We start from the raw sequence: 20,144 nt of genomic DNA on the forward strand, positions 1-20,144 counted from the left end.
TGTTTAAAATTTGTTTACAAACGTGAAAACTCACGTTTGGAATGATAAAATGTATTTAACTAGGTTTACTAGCATACATTATTGTATTTTTTTTGTAAAACAATCATGAAAATAAAGGAAAAACTCGAAAGCGAAAAATATGACAACTCTAAATATTTGTTGTGTCTTGTGTTTTCGGAACATTCAATATACAGTGCTGCCAAGATTTCAGGTTAAGCCCCGATGCGTTTTTTTTGTCCAGTTAAGCCCGGTGGTAATAAAAAACACACCTAATATTCAGCAAATGTTGGGAAAATTCCAATGCCTGTGGGGATCATTTTGGAGTTGAACCCGCATATTTATAGAGAGGCAAAGTTTTCTCACTTTTCGCCAGAGGTACGATTCCTTCAAACATGCGTTAACCTCGTCCGCATATGTAGCACGTGGTATGACCGGAAATGTCTGTCTGAAATCACCGGACAGCAGAAGTAGAGACCCACCGAATAGTCGAGTACTATTATTAATATCTTGAAGTGTTCTGTCGAGAAATTCAAGCGAATTCTTGCGGGCCATAGTGCATTCATCCTAGATAATAATTTTACAATTTTTCAATACATTAGCCATACCTGAATGCTTTTACTTGCGATATAGGTACTATATATCAAGTTATGCATTCGTACAAAAAAAAAAAGTTGAGATAACATTTTTCCATGACATTACGATGGTAGACAATGCCAAAAAAGTGGGTCCCGGAAGTCCGTCTGTCTGTCTGTCTGTCTGTATAAGGAGCTACAGCCTAAACGGATGGACCGATTGATGTCAAACGTGGTATGCAGCGTTATTTGGCGACTCTCCAGAGGGGGTTTTGGAATTAATTTTTTTGGACCAAAAATAACGATACTTGTCATATACCGATTTTAGTAAAATTGAAATATCTCGAAAACGGCTCCAACGATTTTGTTTAAAAAATTCAAATGTTAGTTTAAAGTTAAGGTCTATTCTTCTAATGAAAAAATTTTTTTTTGAAAATCATTATTAACGGTACCTGCCATAGAACGGTTTTTTTCAAATCCGATTATCTCCAATACTGCTTATTCGATTTCAACGAAACTTTTTGTGAAGAAGCATTTATATAATTTAAATATAAGCCAAAAATAAAATTTTGAAAAAAATAATTTTTGGATTTTTAAAAAAATTTTGAAAATTTTTTTTTGAAAAATCTAATTTTCGAAAACGGGACATTGAATTTTTTTGAAATTTCGTTTTTAGATGTTGATTAGTGATTTCTACAAAATGGCATACCAATTTTATTTTTAAACTTTTTTTCCAAAAAATTATTTATAAAAAATTAGTTTTTAAAAAAACGGCTCTAACGATTTTGAAAATTTTTTTTCTAAAAACGCATGTTAATATATCAATCAAAACTGCATACTTGTTTTGGAGGGCAATTTAATTTCAGATTTTATTTTATTTTTTTTTAAAACGAATTTTATTTTTTTTTTCCAAATTTCTATATAAAAAGTCTTAAAAATTTAAGCAACTTTAACTCTAAGAGCAAGTTCGTGCGACCCCAGTCGTGCATTTTATTTTATATTACACACTGCTTCTGGATTAGTGTGAACATTCAATGGCAACTTGAGTGCCGAGTCCCCCCACCGTCAAGTAAAGTTGCTGCAACTCCTGAGAACGCAATATGTTTTTGTGATCGAATGCGGGCAAGTATCATTGAAATTAAAAAAGTTTTGCCGGTGCCACCAGGTGCGTCCAAAAAAAAGAATCCGCCTTGTTGTGCTACAATCGACAAATTAATATACATTTTTTTGTTCAGCTGCAAGTAGGTGCTCATTATTACACTGAAAATAATAACTTTCGTAAAAATACGAAAATTGTTTCATACACTACAATTTCGTTGGCCCAACGAAAATATGTAATTTTTCGTAATATGAAAACCTTCATCACTTAACGAAAACCTTTCATACAGTTCAGTACAGTTCTCCCTCTTTAGAACCCAAAAATCTATTCTAATGAAAAGATTCATCACTTAACGAAAAATTTTATACTCATTTCAACAAAAAAATAAGTTATTTTTTCGTTACTTGATCAAAATTTTAATAAAGTAACGAAAAAATTCATCAACTTATGAAATTTAACATTAACTAACGAAAATCTTCATCAGTTTATGAAATTTTTTCATAGACTAATGAAAATCTACATCAGCTTATGAAAAAATACGTGAGTTAACGAAAATAAATCGTTGCCTTATGCAAAAAATCTTATATGTAAGCACCTACTAAAAAAAGCAAACAGAGCACTTTGTATTTTCGTTTCTGGTAGTCGAAGTCAGAGTTTATATTAATCCCAACTCCGAAAGTACGAAAACATATTAAGCGGAATAAAAAAAAAATATTTTTTTCTGATTAAGTTTAAAGTAATTAAATTGATTAAAAAACAAAAGAAATTATCAAAGTGTTTAAAAACAATAACAAGAGTAAGAAGTGTCTTAAAACAATAATAGAAAACAATAAGAAAAATAAGTTTTATATAGCAAGCGCTCTAAGCAAGTGGAGTTAAACAAAATTTTTTTTACCTACAACTTGGGTCATTTATTCGAGGATTACTCGTATATAGGTAAGATTTATTGTAACCCACAATAATTTTGATAATGTTTCATCTCATAAAGATGAAACATTATTTAATAAAAAGAAAATATTTTTGTCTCTTAAAATATTCTTACTTTTTTTTGTTTTTCTATTTCTATTTTCTTTCAGAATCTAAAGCTTTCATCGTAACATACCTTATGCATGAGTACTTAATTCTTACCCAAAAACTTTTCTTAAGGACAATAACGGAAACATGTCTTCGATAAAGTACGTCATCAAAGACTCCCGTGAAGCTGGAACACCTCAAAAGCTGATCACCCAGCCAAAAGCTATGTACCTATTTAATTAATTTCTTTTATTACATGTATTTAATTCAGAATATCCCCTCCCATGAATAAAAATTCAAATTCAAAATAAGAAATGTTTTTGTTTTTAATGGGAAAATATTTTCGCTCCGCTCGACTTTTTTGAATTTCAGGTTTTTTATTCCAAAATTAGGAAAAAAATGGACGAAACATTTCGTAAATTTACTAAAAAATTAATTATTACAACGAAAAGTTTCTTTAGCTAAAGAATATTTTTTCGTAACTTGATTAAAATATTCATAAAATTTACGAAAAAATTCGTTAGCTAACGAAAGTTCTTTTCATAAATTAATCAAAAAATACATTGACTAACGAAAAATATCATCGTGTTTATTAAATTTTACAATTATATGTTTTTAAACTGGACTTTAGGACAATGAAAACAAATATATTTTTTACTTTGTTAAGTGGAGACTTGCTTTATGCAGCTCATTTGTAATTTTTGATTTTGTTTTTGTTTTTACTAAGTGCAATATAAATGTAACAAGTGTAGGTTTATTATTGTTTTTTGATGTTTGTAACAAATTTGTAACCAATTTATCGATGTTCAATAAAGATTCCTTTGCCATCACCTGATGATGTTCATAGAAATGAACGAAACGTCGCGTCGTGACAAAAATATATTTGTTTTCATTGACCTAAAGCCCAGTTTAAAAACATATAATTATCAACAAAAAGGTCATCACCATCAACATATTATTAAATTTTACGTTAAACGATGAAAAAATTTCGTAAAGTGAGGTAAAAATTCATTAATTCTCGATCTAAAATTTGTATGAAAAATTTCATTAAAATACTACAGTTTTCGTTAATTGATGAAGTTCTTCATTAACGTATGAAAGCCATTTCGTTGAGACAATTAAATTTTTCATCGGCTGAAAATTAATTAAATTTTCGTTGGCTCAACGAATTTTTTCGTTGTATTTACGTAAGGATTTGGTTCAGTGTAGCAACAATAAGGTAGCCAAAGAAGTCGTATCAAACTGTTGTTGGCGATGAACATCGCTGCTAAGCGGTAAGGCGATGGCATGCCCAAGTAAATAAGTGGCATATTTGAAATGAAAATACAAATATCCTCAATTTTTATCAATGGGTGCTTTCACGTTCGTATAGGATAGGCTATCCAAGATACCTTAGTAGCCGATACCTTTGTGAACGAACAAATCAAACAAGATAGGTTACCTGCAGAGTTGGGTAATCGAATCGTTAATTACATTACATGTAATTACAGGGTAATTGCATTGTAATCGAATGACTTTCCCATTACAATGGAAATGTAATTCGAAATGCAATTACAATTAAATTACCGTGTAATTTTATTGTAATTACATTATGAAATTACAAAAGTAATTGCATTGTAATCAAATATTTTGGAATTTGAAAGTAATTATATTGTAATTGAAAGCCTGAAATTAATTTCTAAATTAAATTAAACAAAATCATTCAATAAATTAATTAATATTAGCTGTGTTTTATTATTCCCGTGGTCCAGATCAGATCATTTTATTTGTTAGCTTTACAATAACAAAGCAAGATCCTGCTTTTTTTTGTAAGGGAAATGAAAACAACATGATTTGATCTGGATCACGAGAATAATAAAACACAGCTATTATCATATTACACGAAAAGTTACAATAAAATTACTGGTAATTTATTATTCCTTAAAGCAATAATAAAAACAAACTTTTCAAAGGTTGTGCCCGGTAACTTATTTCATCGCGGCTCATTTATTATGCCCGCAAATGAAAAGAGCCCTTCAATGGGAGCGGCGATTGAAGAATTTTGTTGTACTTCAGGAACAATGGCTTTGCAACTTGCTACATGCCACTTGCTACATGAAACTTGCCACATGCTACTTGTCACATGGAACTTGCCCCATGCAACTTGCCACATGCAACTTGCCGCATGAAACTTGCCACATGCTACTTGCAACAAGCAACTTGCCACATGAAACTTGCCACATGCAGCCTGCAACATGTAACTTGCAACAAGCAACTTGCCACATGAAACTTGCCACATGCAACTTGCAACATGCAACTTGCCACATCTCGGAATTTTGAAAAAAATGAAAAAAAAATTTTTGATGCCCAAAGGTAGCGGGGATTCTAACCTACATTTGGGTACAACTCCCATCCCTGTAGGTCGACGCGTTCTCAAACCAGGAGAACTTAAAAGTAAAAAATTCTGAAAAAATAGGCATTATGTGGGGGTTTAACATGGAAGATGATTTTTTAAAAATCTGACAATGTGCAAAGCGTAGGCCCATGACACAAGCTTTCATTTGACATCACTCCCAAAAATTGCTCTCAAGCGCTTTAGCTTGCAGGAGCGTTCAAAGATTCGGGGATTTTTCGAAAAAAAATTTTACCCCAACTTTCAAACGCAATTTTCTCGGAATTTTGAAATAAATCCAAAAACCGGTTTATACCACTATCGGGTAGCTGAGAATATAACCTTTCATATGGCACCACCCCCATGTCTCTAGGTCAAAGCGTTCAGCTCCCAGAAGCTTTTTCGCGCCCCCAACTTCCAACGGCTATATCTCGGAATTTTGAAAAAAAAAAAATGAATACAAAATTTTTGATGCCCAAAGGTAGCGGGGACTCTGACCTACATTTGGGTACAACTCCCATCCCTGTAGGTCCACCGTTTACATGTCTCATGTGGCATAGTTTTTCTTTGAAATGTTGAAGGTTTAGATTTTGGTTTTATTTTGTTTTTAAAATATAATTACTTTAAAATTACAATTTTAATTACAATGTAATTACTTTTGTAATTTCATCGTTTTAATTACAATAAAATTACACGGTAATTTAATTGTAATTGCATTTTGAATTACATTTCCATTGTAATGGGAAAGTAATTCGATTACAATGCAATTACTAGTGGAGTAATTGCATTGTAATTAATTAGTAATTAATTACAAATGTAATGATTACGTTTGTTAAATAAACAACATATAATATATGAGTATAAGAAAATTCTTTATCTTTTATTTAATGTAATGATTACTCCCCAACTCTGGTTACCTGTCAAATTTGAATCAGCTGAGAGACAAAACAAAACCAAAAATCGTTGCCACAGGACTATTGTAATAAAATGGAAAATTTGGACATTTCATCTGAAATTAAAGACGAAGTACTAGGTATTTATTAAACCAAATAGATTTTTAACTGTGCATGAGTTATTCACATTTAATTTTAACAAATGTAGGAAGCATTGAGCTGTTTGTGGTGACCGATCTTCTTGCGAGTTCTGGTGCATCATTTATTTTCCCCGAGATCCTGATGAACGAAAATCCGACAAGGACTGAAAACTTTTTTGAAATAACGATACCAGGATACACATTGGATGAGTTTCGGGAACATTTCCGAATGAGTCGAAGTGCTTTCGCAGTAAGTTTCTATTCAAAACATTTAGGTTCAATATTATATTACTTTGACTTTGTACGAGAGGATCTGATGGAAAAAGTGGGAAACCGTAAGCGCATCACGGGACTGGAATTGAAACTTTTGTTCACTTTGTGGATATTGAGCAAACAAGAAAGCTTTTTATCAGCGGGTGATCGTTTCAACATCGCAAAAAGTTCAGCTCACAAAGCTTTTTGTGAAATTCTAGATGTGCTATGCGCTTTGACGGGAGATTATATCAAATGGCCATCTCCAAGCCAATACAACTCCATTTCTCAAGTGAGTATTTATTATATTAGAAGAATTAAAAGGCAGTATAAATCAACTAAAACATTTAGGCGTTTCGAGAGAAATCTGGAGGCCGTATACCAGGGATAATTGGGGCTATTGATGGGTGTCACATCCAAATTAAACAGCCCTTAAGAAACCCAATCGACTACTACAACAGAAAAAATACCCACTCCGTGATTTTACAAGGTAAATTATGTCTTTAGCGGTTTAGCGGATAAAATAATTATTATTTTTACCATATTTTTCTTTAAAGCCGTGTGTGACCATAGAGCTGTTTTTACCGATATATATGTAGGAGCTCCGGGACGATTGCATGATGCAAGAGTTTCCAGAAACAGCCCACTGTCTAGTGAAATAGACCGATTGGTGTCTGACGAGTATCATCTTGTGGGTGATACAGCCTACCCTTTGAAAAAAAAATTTGTAACACCATTCCGTGATAACGGGCACTTGAGTGATCCCAAAATTAATTTTAACACGCGTCTTAGTAGCGCAAGAGTTACAATAGAACGCGCATTTGGGTTACTTAAATGCCGATTCCGTCGCCTGAAGTATTTGGATGTTTCAGAGCCAATAGGTGTGTTTTTTATTACAACCGGTCTTAGCTAGACAAAAAAAACGCAGTCTGGGCTAAGCAATTTACATGTTAAATATAACAACACCTTAGCCCCTTGGGCTTAGTTGTTTAGCCCGGAGATTTCTCTGGGCTTAACTTTTTGAAGAGTTTTAAATCTGTGCTACCAAACTAATTTTTTCATAAATTGTTTAGAATTTGTTTAAAAACGTAAAAACTCACGTTTGGAAGGACAAAATGTATTAAAATAGTTTTGCTAGCATACATTTTTGTATCTCTTTGTAAAACATACATGAAAAATACAAAAAAATGACGAAAGCGAAAAATATGACAATTCTAAATTTTTGTTGTGTCTGCTGTTTTCGGAACATTCAATATACAGTGCTGCCAAGATATCAGGTTAAGCCCCGAGGCGTTTTTTTTGTCCAGTTAAGACCGGTGGTAATAAAAAACACACCTAATGATGGCTAATAAAATAGTGACTGCTTGTTCCATATTGCACAACCACATTCAAACCCGCAGCCATGAGGATTTTGTTGATGCGGATATTGAGGTGGTTTATGAGAATGCAATCATTCCAGATGCAGCTATGGAAAATATAAACGAAAGAGGATCTCAATGCCAAAAGCGAAACTAATTGCTCTCATTATTTTGAAAAAAAAAAAAACAAAAATAAAAAAAAATTAATAAAAAAAAAGATCTGAAAAATAAAAAGACAGAAATTTCTTTTGGCTCCTTTCTATAAAATTTGTTTGCTTATAAAAAAAATGGTGAATGCACACTTTGGGTAGATGCTTTAAGGTTTCCAAATACGTATAGATCATCCAGATGAAGCAAGTTGGTAAGTATAGATGAGCAAGCCAAGACACCCATTTTTCACCAAATTGATCGAAAATGAACAAGATGAAAACTAAAAGTTCTTTTGGCTCGTCTCCACTAGAATTTTAAGTTTTTTTTCAAAAATGATGAATGCACACTTTGGGTAGATCCTTTAAGGTTTCCAAATACGTATAGATCATTCAGATGAAGTAAGTTGGTAAGTATAGATGAGCAGGCCAAGATACCCTTTTTTTCTCCAAACTGATGGAAAATGAAAAAAAACAAAATTCTTTTGGCTCGTATTTTATTATAATGTGTGTATATATATATATGTATTTTTCTTTAAAATTACATAATAAAAAAAAACTTAAGTTAAGAACGAAAATTGCATCCAGTTGCAAAAAAAATCACATATCCAATCCAGTCTTTAAAAGGAATAGGTAACTTAAAACAAAAAACTTAAAAAGTACGAAAAAGAAAATAAACAAAAACAAAACTGCAGTCAAATCCCTATGCTATGAAGTAAATAAAATATAATACATAATAAAAATTAAATAAATGAAAAACAAAGAAAAAAATTTAGTCTGATGTCTGTCCTGAAAAAATTAAAATTAGTAGCTGTTAAATTAAACTTATATGTAAACTTCTTATTTTGTACGTTTTCTTGGTTTAATTTTGATTTTCTTAGTTTTGTTAATTCCTTAAGTTCCTTAAGGATTTCCTGGGCAATTTCGAGACGTTTTTCTTCTTTACTAAGAAATTTTTCCTTCAGTGCCGCGTTTTTTCTGCAGCGCGGAGCCTCCGCGTTAGGTGCACCCGAACGAGATGATGTGGAGGGCAAAACATCTTCAGAAGCGGAATGATTCGCCCCCGGAAAAGAGTAAGAGGAGGCATTCATCGAACTTATGGTCGGGGCGTCCTTCACCCTAACCTCTGCTTCAAAAATTTCCGACACCAAATCAAAATATGGCCACGGCATACGCCCACGCCCGGTTGACGTCTTTTTATTGTTGTCCAAAATTTTGTGGTACCGCAGCTTCATATTTATTAATTTGGTGTCGAGTGTAGTTATGGAGAAGGACACCCCTGCCTCCTCTCTTAGCACTTTTTGAATATCCAAGAAAATGTTCCGGCGGCGAATCTTTGGGTACCTCAGATCGGCTTTTCTCTTAATGCATTCCTGCAGAAAAAATAAAACTGTTTTGTGTTCCCATGACGGATCTGTGGAGTAGAAGAATTCACAAAGTATGTATGATTAATGCAAAATATTATTTATTATTTGTTTTACTTCGTAGTCAGACTACTAACCTTTTTCTTTAGTTTTATCTGCTTCTTCTTCCACAGTTTGCATAGAATCTGTAACTTAATGAAAATTTAATGAGATGACGACAGATCATTTACCTTCAGCAGTCTCTCCTGATGCTGTCTCTCCGGTGACGTGAAATAACGCCCTACGAAATAAGGCCCCATTTCAAATGCGGCTTTATTTCCATGGAAAAACCGAAATAACGCCCGACGGGCCTTACTTCAGTTGCAATATAGAAATAAGACCCCATTCGAGATAGAAATAAGGCCGCATTTCTGGAGGAAGCGAAATCTTGTTTCGTGTTCATAGTACCTATAAGTGATAAGTGAGAAGAATATGGGAGGGGGATGCGGCTTTCTTATGGGACATTACTTCACTAAGAGTAGGAAATAATTTCACTTTTTTGGGAAGTTAGTCCTCGCTGCAGTGCCGGATTAGCCTCAAGGCAAACTAGGCAGCTGCCTAGGGGCCCCGCTTGAGCTAGGGGCCCCTCGCTCTGACTACGAACAAAAAATTTTCTTGGAGATGCACCTTCAATAAAAAACAGCATTACATTTTTTATACTTGCCATAAATATAAGAAAAAAGAACAACAAAAAAAGAAACAGTGTATACGTGTTTATAATGAATTATGACTCCCATGCCCCATTCCATCCTAATGGGCCCAACCCAGCGATGCCAGAATGAGAGATTTTTACCTTTTTTTTCGGATTTTCGACAGTCAGTTCAAATTTTTTTCACGTTTTAATATCTAATAAAAGTTAGTAGGAAGTACAACTAAAATTAACTTTCGAACAGATTCGATAATTTTTTTTGGAAAACTGAAACACAGAGGGAAAACCCCCATAAAAAAACGTAAGATCAATGAAAACCACATTGATTTAACTATTATTCGGAATGGTTTTGCGTTGAAGATGTAGATACATTTTAAATTCAACGTGCAAAAAATGTTAATTTTTGATGGTTTCGGTTCTAAAGGTCATAAAGCAAAGTAGTTCATCTTTGAAAGATTTATTAAAATTTGGAAAAGAACACGATGTTCTTGACATACGAAAAAACATAATGGCGCAAAATTTTAAACGATTTACCTAGTAAATTACTAAACTAAAGATAATTGAATGAAATAATTTTTATTGTTTAGCTAACAAGGTAAACAAGGCTTAAAATATTTGACGTTACAATTTCTAAATTTGAACAATTGTAATTAATATATGTATATATATTTTTTTTTAAATTTTTTATTTTTTTTTGTGTTTGTTACCTCATAACTTTGGACTGAGTGAATCAATTTTGATAATTCTTTTTGTATCCGAAAGCTGGTGCCTGTAGTGTAGACCCATTTCAATTTTGTTCAGTTCTGGCTATAGAAACTATGAAAAAATGCATGAAACCCAGTTTTGATCTATGGGAGTCGTTTTTTTATTTTTTTGATAAAAATGGTTATTACAAAAAAATCTTATAGGCATTAAATAAAGTAAAATGTTTAAAAATGATTTATTGTTTTTACCTTTTCAGAAATAATAGCTAATTCATTTTTTATTTTTTTAAATCAAATTTTGTTCTTCATTTTACTTTTCTTTTTGATTAAGATCTCAAAACTTGAGATTTTTCTTGTAAAAAATCAAGGTATTAAATATTAATATTTGAATTGAACTGCTTATTTCTATAAAGCGTAAAGGAAAACTCGACATATGGAATGTTTCTATTTTTTGTATGCCCAAAATTTTGTAAAAACTACAAATTGATGTAACCAAGTTTTTTTTTTTTATTGGGTGAACTTAAAAACGAAATGATTGTGCTTTGTATTTGTATGTTGTGGGTTCTCCTTTAAACAATTGTTTCCCTTTCCTTAAAGGAACGAAATGTCTGAAGAAAGCCTCAAGAAAAAACACCTAAGTGGTTCAGAAAAACGCAAAAAGCGTCTTGAACAACAAAACAAGCGAGATGAAGTGTTAAAGAAGACATACAACCTTTTTCAACTTGGATTCAGCCGTCAATCGCCAGAGATCCAACCTTCTCCAAGTACGTCTACTGGCCAATCTTCGGATACAAACGCGGTAGAACTTCCTTCCGAGTGTTCTGAACAGACTCAACAGGATAAAGAAACATCTACTTCGAAGTGTGCAGACGGAGGCGAGGACGAGGTCCAAATACTAAATCAAAGCATTGAACAACTTGGAGTATAGAATATCAGAATGACATTGGAATATGGCAAAATATTAATAACGAAATACAAGATTTTTGGTGTGCAAGAGATCCATACGAATGCCAAAACTTTGAATGCGATTTTTCTGCTTCAAGTCGACAGTACGATGATACCAAAAGATTTTTTTCTCAGTCAATGTTTTTTCGAAAACATGTAAGTGGTGGTAAAATAAAACGAGAGTGGCTTATGTATTCTCCATCTACTGGGAAAGTATTCTGTTTTCCATGTGTTCTTTTTGGTGAAGAGCAGAGTCGATCGCAATGCAAAACTGGATTTTCTGATTGGAAAAATGCGACAGACAGAATGCAAGCCCATGAGAATAATTCAAAACACCAAGAATGTGTTCATACCCTTATTAGTAGACGCCGTATTCATGGACGAATTGACACCTCTTTGGAAATTTCCATCACCAAAGAAAGAGAATATTGGACACAAATTTTACAAAGAGTAGTATCGGTCATCAAATTTGTATCATCTCGTGGATTGCCATTTCGTGGGGATGATGAAATTCTTGGTTCTCAGCATAATGGTTACTATTTGGGAATTTTAGAATTACTCGCCGAGTATGATCCTTTTCTTAGTGCTCATTTAGCTAAATATGGCAATAAAGGAAAAGGAAGACCATCATATTTGTCTTCAACAATTTGTGAGGAATTGATTGAAATATTGGGAAACCGGGTTTTAGAATTTATTGTGAACGAAATTATCGAAGCTAAATATTTCTCCATAAGTGTCGATTCCACACCAGACATTTCTCATACTGACCAGTTGACTGTAGTGCTGAGATATGTCAAGTCAAACGGAGAAGTAGCAGAACGTTTTCTGGCCTTTATTCCAATGGCCAGTCATAAAGGGGAAGAACTAGCAGAAGCAATTTTGAAATTTTTAAATAAATGTGCAGCGCATTCCCTAAATTTGGTGGGAGTGCGTGCTGCAGAGTGTTGCATTGGTGCAATAAGTTTTTTTGGATTTGTGCACACCTTGTATAACTTTTTCTCCGCATCAACTCATCGCTGGGGAATAATGCAAAATAACATTGAAAACGGATTAGTTCTAAAAAAAGTATCTTTTACAAGGTGGTGTGCTAGAGCCGACGCAACGAAAGCTTTATCAAAAGGTTTCCTCGATTTTCAGAAAGCTTTGCAGTCTATTATTGAAGACAAAACACAAACAACACAAACAATTCACGAGGCTCGTTGTTTGATCAAAGAATTTGAAAAAAAAGAAAATGTAATAATGAAACTTTTCTGGAATGCCATACTGGATCGGATAAATGCAGTAAGCAAATCCCTACAACATCCAGCCATCGAACTTACAACAGCAGTCGATCTTTTAAAATCGCTCTTTCATTTTTTGGCATCGCAGCGGGAATTGTTTGATGAGTATGAAATGCAGGCAAACCAAAAAACCAACATCGAATACAGTGATGGAAATCAGAGGGTTAAAGGAAGAAAAAAGTATCATGATGAAGGAAGTGGAGAAGAAGTCTTACTGAATGGAAAACAAAAGTTTAAAATTGAAACGTATTTGCCAATATTAGATATGCTGTACGGAGAATTATCGCGAAGATTAAAAGCCTATGAGGAAATTAATTCTCTCTTCGGATTTTTAACAGATTTCATGACAAAGACGAACCAAGAGATCAAAGACGCATGTATAAAATTCATTGAATATTATTCTGACGACATCGAGCCACAGTTTACTAATGAGATGGTGCAATTCAAGTTTTTTATGTTGCAATCAGAGGATGCACCAGAAAAATCTAAAATTGTGGATGCCGAGAAGTTACTCAAAATAATTTCAGATAAAATGGTCCAATCAACGTTTCCAAATGTTATGATAGCCTTAAAAATATATAGAAGTTTGATGATTTCTAACGCGACTGGTGAACGTCATTTTTCAAGACTAATACTTAGAAAAAATTGTCTGCGTTCATCAATGTCCCAAAAGCGATTGAATTCGTTAGCAATAATGGCGATAGAAAACGATGTTCTGGATGAGGTCAATTTTCAAGACATAATAAGCGATTTTGTTTCAAAAAAAATTAGAAAAGTCAATATTAAAACTTAACTTGGAAAAAACATTTTTCTTTCTTTTATTACATAATAATAAAACCAAAATTGAAACTTTTGCGTATGATTTAACTCTCCAGTTTTATAATGAAACCGTAAGTATACTTATACCTTATGAATGCAAGATAATTTCTAATAACTTGTAGTTAATCGAAATTGTCTGAGAACCATGAAGTTGTTATACATATATGCTTGGTTGAGATATCACTGCATATATTTACTACAGTTATTAATTTATATATCAACTGCAGACTGTTGTCTAAGATGTTTCAAATGTTTTAGTTAAGATTTATAAAATGACAGATTATAGCTGATTATTCCTCAGGAGGTTACCTACACCTTCTAACCTAGCTCAAAAAGAGCTTATAATATCGAAAAACCATCGGAAAAGGGCCCAAGAATTACTCTGCCTAGGGGCCCATGACATGGTTAATCCGGCTCTGCCTCGCTGAATGTGAGAACAACAATTTTTTTTTTTTTGGAACGAAATTCACTTTTGGGTGAAGTGAGAGGGGGAAAATAATTTTTCTTTTTAATACTGTATCTTATTAGATAAGGTGTCTTTGGCACATTTTTTTTTACAAAAGTCTGCACTGAAAAATGAAAATGGGAAATCGCGGGTCTTCACAAAGTTTTCGCACTCTTTTTTTCTAGTACAAACTTTTGAGAAATAAGTAAAATCAAGAATACATTTAGGAAATTCAAAATACATAAATAAAATTGAGTTATATACTTACTCGTAGTAACATAAGTAGATTCAATTTAATTCCAATGTTCAAATGCGAAGCGGAAAAAAAATTTTAGCCCGAATTTTAATGCGAAGCGGAAAAAATTTTTGCCCACGTGAGGATCAATTTTGAGGTGTGAAAATTAAAAATTCGCGCGAATTTTTTCCGCTTCGCATTAAAATTCGGGTTCGAAAATTTTTTTTCCGCTTAGCATTTGAACATTGGAATTAAATTGAATCTACTTATGTTACTACGAGTAAGTATATAACTCAATTTTATTTATTTTGAATTTCTTAAATGTATTTTTGTTCTTCAAGTTGAACGGAGAAATATTTTGACACATATTTGGATAAACTTATTTCCCACCATAAATGATGGAATATAACGGAAAAGTAAAATTATTACGCAAAACAGATGAAATTTTTAAGTTAGTTCCCTGCACCGATTCAAGGTGGGTGTTAGGTTGGGTGTGAGCATATTTTCTTCAAAATTTTAAAGTTTCTAGGAAACTAAAAGAAATATTGAATTCACTCAACCTTGCCTCCACCCAAATCCTATAATATGCCCTAGGAAGGGGGAAAGGCGTTGTAGGGGGCTGCATCCCCGCTTATTCATCTGACGTTTATACGCTCTGAACTTCAAATAACATTTAATTTTTTTTTTAAGAATGAAGTTTGGAAGTTCAGATGTTCTTGTTTTCTACTTCCAAGTAGAAAAAACGAAATGAGGCCCGACGGGCCTAATTTCGTTGTTGAAATGGAAATAAGGCCGCAAGCATTTCGTAGGGCGTTATTTCACGTCACCTGTCTCTCCTGATGTTGCCACTCCCGGGGCAGCAGCCCCTCCTGATGCCACCTCATCAGCACAGGGAACCATGACGAGTTCTTAAACAAAAAATTAAAATGAACACTTATAAATTAAATAAAAACAAGTTCTTTCTCCTTAACCATACCTGCTACATCCTCTTCATTTAATGGAGTACTGTTGCCAATATATTCTTGGACGAATTGCGAATCTTTAAATAATTAAAAATAAATTTTGATACAAAAAAATGTTGCATTATTGTTGTAAACTCACCAGACAATATTTTGTTACATACTTATTCCGAATCCTCAATTTCGTATTGTGTATCATTTAAAATATATGTAATGTGCATTTTATTATTTTTTTTATCAAAATTAAATATGTAAATAAAATAAAAAACTCTCAACAAAAAACAAAACTCCCACTCCGATAGAAAAAAACAAACATATGTGAATCAGCTGTTCTCTTTCTTCTTAAGTATCCAGAAATTTTTTGGATTTCTTTGGATTTTTTTGCTTGTCAACACAGCTGATCGATCAGCTGAGATTTTATATGGGATTACAACAACACAAAGGTATCCGGATACCCTTGGATCGGTACGTGAACGCACCCAATGCCTCGTTATACATATATTTTCGGCGAAAACTCGACATTGGGATCCTGATTATCAATCCGATTGTGATGAATCATTGAATCTTTGTATTTATCCCACAGAGCAGAAGCTTGAGAGGGAAAACATGTCGTCAATAATATTGCAAATAATTGACGAATTTGATGAGGAGAGGAACCCAGTACTGCTATCATCTTCCAATAAATGCAATTCTAGACACGCATCGAAGTATGTGTCGTACAAAGTACAATTTACAGGCCACCTCCACAGGAGATAATTTTTGTCATGTTGACGTGTCTTAACAAGAAATGTCTTGTGGAGGCTCTCAATTTGAAAATTGTTACAGGCCGCCTCCTTTTTGACTAGTGAATTCGAACAGGGAAGAAAAAATCGAATGCCTTGTTCGAATTCACTAGTCAAAAAGTTTTTTTTATAGAAATCAAAGTATATTTTTCTAATGGTTTTTTGTGCGCTGAGCTCTAATCCGAAGTCAGAAAAATTCTATCACATCACGTTTTTGAGATATTACCATGCAAAACATCACAAAAATAGTGTTTTGGACGTTCAAAATTCAATATCTCAAAAACTTTTTACGTTAGAGCTATTCTAATGCTAGATTCAAATTAAGAAGGTCAAAGGCCATTTAAAAAGTATAATTTAGTTTCTATGGAAAATTATTTCTCGCCAATATTACTGTCATTTACGCAAAAATCGATCTTAAAAATCGTTTTTTTGTTTTTTTTCAATTTTTCTCAATATTTTCTAAAACAAAAGTATAGTTTTTCCACACAATCTTAAATAATAGGTTTTAATCTAAATAATTTCATTTCAAACTTTTCAAAAATCAAAAAATTTGTCGGTAACTTTTTTGATTGAAAAATAGGCTATTTTTTCAAATTAAATTCGTCAAAAATCCAAAAATTCACTTTTTGCTCAAAAAACATTTTTAATAGATAGAAAACATAACAAAGTAGTTTTTAACCAAGTTTTGTTAAAATCCATCCATTTTTGTAAAAGATAAAAATAAAAAATCAAAAAATCGTATTTTTGCATTTTTTCCAATATTTTTGAGGTTATAGAAAAAAATTGTTTGAGTAAAAGTTGTAGACATTTATACTACCTAAAACTTTTGCATTTGACTTTTTTCGATAGGACGTCTAGTTTTGACATAAATCGTAAAAAACCATGATTTTTGACACCCACCCCACTTTTTCGCCCACCCACCCCTTTTCCCCCAATTTTTTTGTGGGCAATTTATTTTTCCCCTTTCATATACCATTTATCCTAAATTTTCCCACCACCCTTATGCTGCTAATAATTTGTTCAACTTTTGCCCTCTGAAAACCGGATTGGCACTGGTCTATGAATAATAACAAGAAATAGGGAGCCTCCAGTGGCGTATCCAGAAAAATTTTTGGAGGGGGCTGGAAAATTTTTCAAAAATGTTTAGAGGGTAAATGTGCGAAAAAATTTTCATTTCTTTTTATTAGTCTTTGATCGAGAGTTAAACGCTGTGCTGCGGTACTGAAAGTTGTATAGTAGCATTATACTGCTCTCGACAGATTCGTACTACTGTCTCCTCCTTTCACATTCAGAGTACCTAGTGGTTTTTCAAAGTTCTTGTGTCCCAAACATTTTACACAAACAGCAAGAAGTTGTGTCATCCTTAAAAAAAAGCACTTCATTTCCTTCGAACTTTGTCATGGGCTGAATCCAAAACTGTTAACAAATTTATTCCTATCACGTCAAGAGTTTTTGAGCTATACTCATCAATATTTTCGTTAATTACGCCTATGTTCCACAATTCGACCGAAAGTGAATTCAAATCACTTTTCAATTTCACGTGAAATGAAATATCAATATTCTTCACTTCGATCGAATTCGAAAACTTCGAAATTGCTTCTAACTGTCAAAACTGAAGGATCTTCCGTTTTTATTTTGTTTCTAAAGTGAAATTACTGCAATTGCAGATTCATTGAAAAAGGCCCCCAAATTCACGAACAGTAACATAGTGAATTGAATTCGATCAGAAAATCTAAATGAGTGAAAAAATGCAGAAAACCTATTTCACTTTCGGCAAGTGAATATGCAAAAAGTGAAATGCAGAACGTGAAAGTCTGAAAAACCAATTTTGAATGAAATTCCTTTTGATGTTTAATCCGAAATATATATGTTTTTTCGTAATATGTTGCTGTTTTAATCCAAATTGGAAGCGCAAACTGCAATTTTCTTAGAGAAACCTGTTTGCCACTTAGATTTTGAGATATCAAAAATTTCTATTTCCAATATCTTTGAGAAAAATATTATTAAAAAAAAGAAGAAAATATACTTAAGACTATCAAATACGGCGTTTTGAGATTGCATAAGAAGTTTTGCAATAATTTAACGGGGATGTTATTGGAAGTCAAAATACTAAAAAATGATATAAGGATTTCTGAATTGGACTAAAATCCGAAAAACAAAAATTATCCCAACCCTCATCGTCAGCTTAGGCTCTTACTCAAACAAACCCAAACAGCCGTTTCAGAATTTGGAGGGGGCTCGAGCATCTGTGCTGCCTCTAAATCTCCAAGATTTACGAACAAGTTTCAGTTAATCATGTACATTATGATGAAATCAGCTAAATACAAACATGATCTTGAAGGCTGAGCCCCCCCCTCAATACGCCACTGGGAGCCTCCACAAGACATTTCTTGTTAAGACACGTCAACATGACAAAAATTATCTCCTGTGGAGGCGGCCTGTTAAGAAAACTGAAAGTTGATAAACTCTCTAAGTTGAAAATCGAAAGTTGAAAACGTCAACTTTTCAGGGAACAAAAGCAAATTGAGAAGTTAAAGATACAAATCCCCAGTTATGTTCAACTTCGAGTGAACAAAATCTGAAAAGTGCATTGCGTATATCTCAAAATATTGCTATTTCAATGCAACCATGTCAAACTAAATTTCGCTTATGCGAGTTTTTTTCAAACCTCATTTTCTCCGCTTTTTTTGGCTAAATATTTATGATATTTCGGCATAAATTATTGATAACATAACAATTTAAGTACCTGTTTTTATCGAGATAAAGGAAAATCTGGATAACTATCTCGATTTTTCAAATATCTATTTCTATACAGATATAGTTGTTGTTGTTTTTAATACGTAAATTGTTTTGATTTCAAATATCATTGTTTTTTTTGTGCAATATCTATATAGATAAACAAAAAAACACACCTGTTACTTTGTCCCAAGATGTGCTGACGAATAATTTAATTCACTTAAAACTAAAACTTCCATTGAACAAATTTAGCAAACAACAGATGGCTTTTAATTATGATGCATGGAGGTGTTAGTAAAAGAAAGGTAGATTTACCGAAAAGATCTGCGAAGTTGATTTAAAATAAAAAAATAAATCAATTTTTTTGGTTTATCAAAGCAAAAATTGTTAAAATCAGGCTTTCTGTTTAATTTTGTGCGAAAAATATGAATTGAGTTTTAAAAGAAAAAAGTATAAATACTGAAATCTAAAATCAAAAAAATTTCAGCGGAAAAAATCAGGAATTCATTTTATCAGTAAGTCTTTGGGTTTAGAAAATATACCTTAATTTAATTGTATTAAAAATAATAGAAAAGTGTTGTACCTATTTCGGGATTTCTTTATTTCATGTTCAAATGGTAACCATTTTCTTTTCCAAAACATCAATGGATATAGCAAAGCGTCATACGATCGATGATTGTCTTTAATTGTGTACATTGTATTATCTCTGCATTGTATTCTTATTTCTCGCCCTGCAGATGAGGCGTCGCCAACCATAATAACTGCAACTTCATTGACAGTTGGAGCATTATGTCTGCCTGGGTGCTCTCCATATGGTACTTTGTCGGGTTTAATGACAATCATATAATTGTGGTTTTCAAGTCTGTTGGAAACAGTCTTGAATAATTTTACCTTTCCGCAAATACACGTGACCGTCTTCTTCTTCGAATTTGTAATAAATTGTCCCCATCAAATACCAAGTCTTCGTTGTTAAAAATTACATCCATTTCAAATTAAAAGAAATACAAATTTTCATCCAACAAATACTAATGTCAAAATTGATGGGAGTGAAATGTCAAAATGAATACATCAAATACATCAAAATAAATTTTATACATTCCTTCCAGTCAAATCTATGAAACAGAAAAATGTATGTGATGTATGAAAACAATTTTGATGTATGATGTATGTAATGTATGTGATGTATGATCTATGAAATAGGGCCCTGGTTATGATTTTGCATGAAAGTTTCCAATGTTGCTACTACTTCTCGCTCCCTCATCAGCTCAATGTGGTTGTCCTCACAGCGTATGTTAATTTTGTGCTCCTCATCGCCCATGAAATAGATTTGCAAAAATGTTGG

General features: G+C 32.7%; 1 protein-coding gene and 1 long non-coding RNA gene across 2 annotated transcripts; both read left to right on the top strand.

The window, feature by feature from the left end:
• The first annotated feature begins 2,326 nt into the window (after window positions 1–2,326).
• Window positions 2,327–3,000, top strand: LOC129913699 (uncharacterized). The gene is made up of 2 exons (XR_008772087.1): window positions 2,327–2,607; window positions 2,748–3,000. It is a non-coding gene; the product is annotated as an uncharacterized LOC129913699 (long non-coding RNA).
• Window positions 3,001–11,852: 8,852 nt separating this feature from the next.
• Window positions 11,853–19,649, top strand: LOC129910240 (uncharacterized). Its single transcript, XM_055987542.1, has 2 exons — window positions 11,853–13,203; window positions 19,540–19,649. Exons 1-2 carry the CDS (start codon window positions 11,853–11,855, stop codon window positions 19,647–19,649), a joined length of 1,461 nt encoding a protein of 486 aa, XP_055843517.1.
• Window positions 19,650–20,144: the final 495 nt, after the last annotated feature.

Source organism: Episyrphus balteatus, chromosome 1, assembly GCF_945859705.1.
Source record: "Episyrphus balteatus chromosome 1, idEpiBalt1.1, whole genome shotgun sequence".
Lineage (NCBI taxonomy): Eukaryota > Metazoa > Arthropoda > Insecta > Diptera > Syrphidae > Episyrphus > Episyrphus balteatus.

Bases quoted from the DNA above. Each gene is read 5' to 3' on its own strand.
- LOC129910240 (XM_055987542.1), top strand. From the start codon at position 11,853: ATGCAAGCCCATGAGAATAATTCAAAACACCAAGAATGTGTTCATACC. The intron at 13,204-19,539 runs GTATAAAATTCA...CTCGCCCTGCAG, and splicing joins CCAAGAGATCAAAGACGCAT to ATGAGGCGTCGCCAACCATA.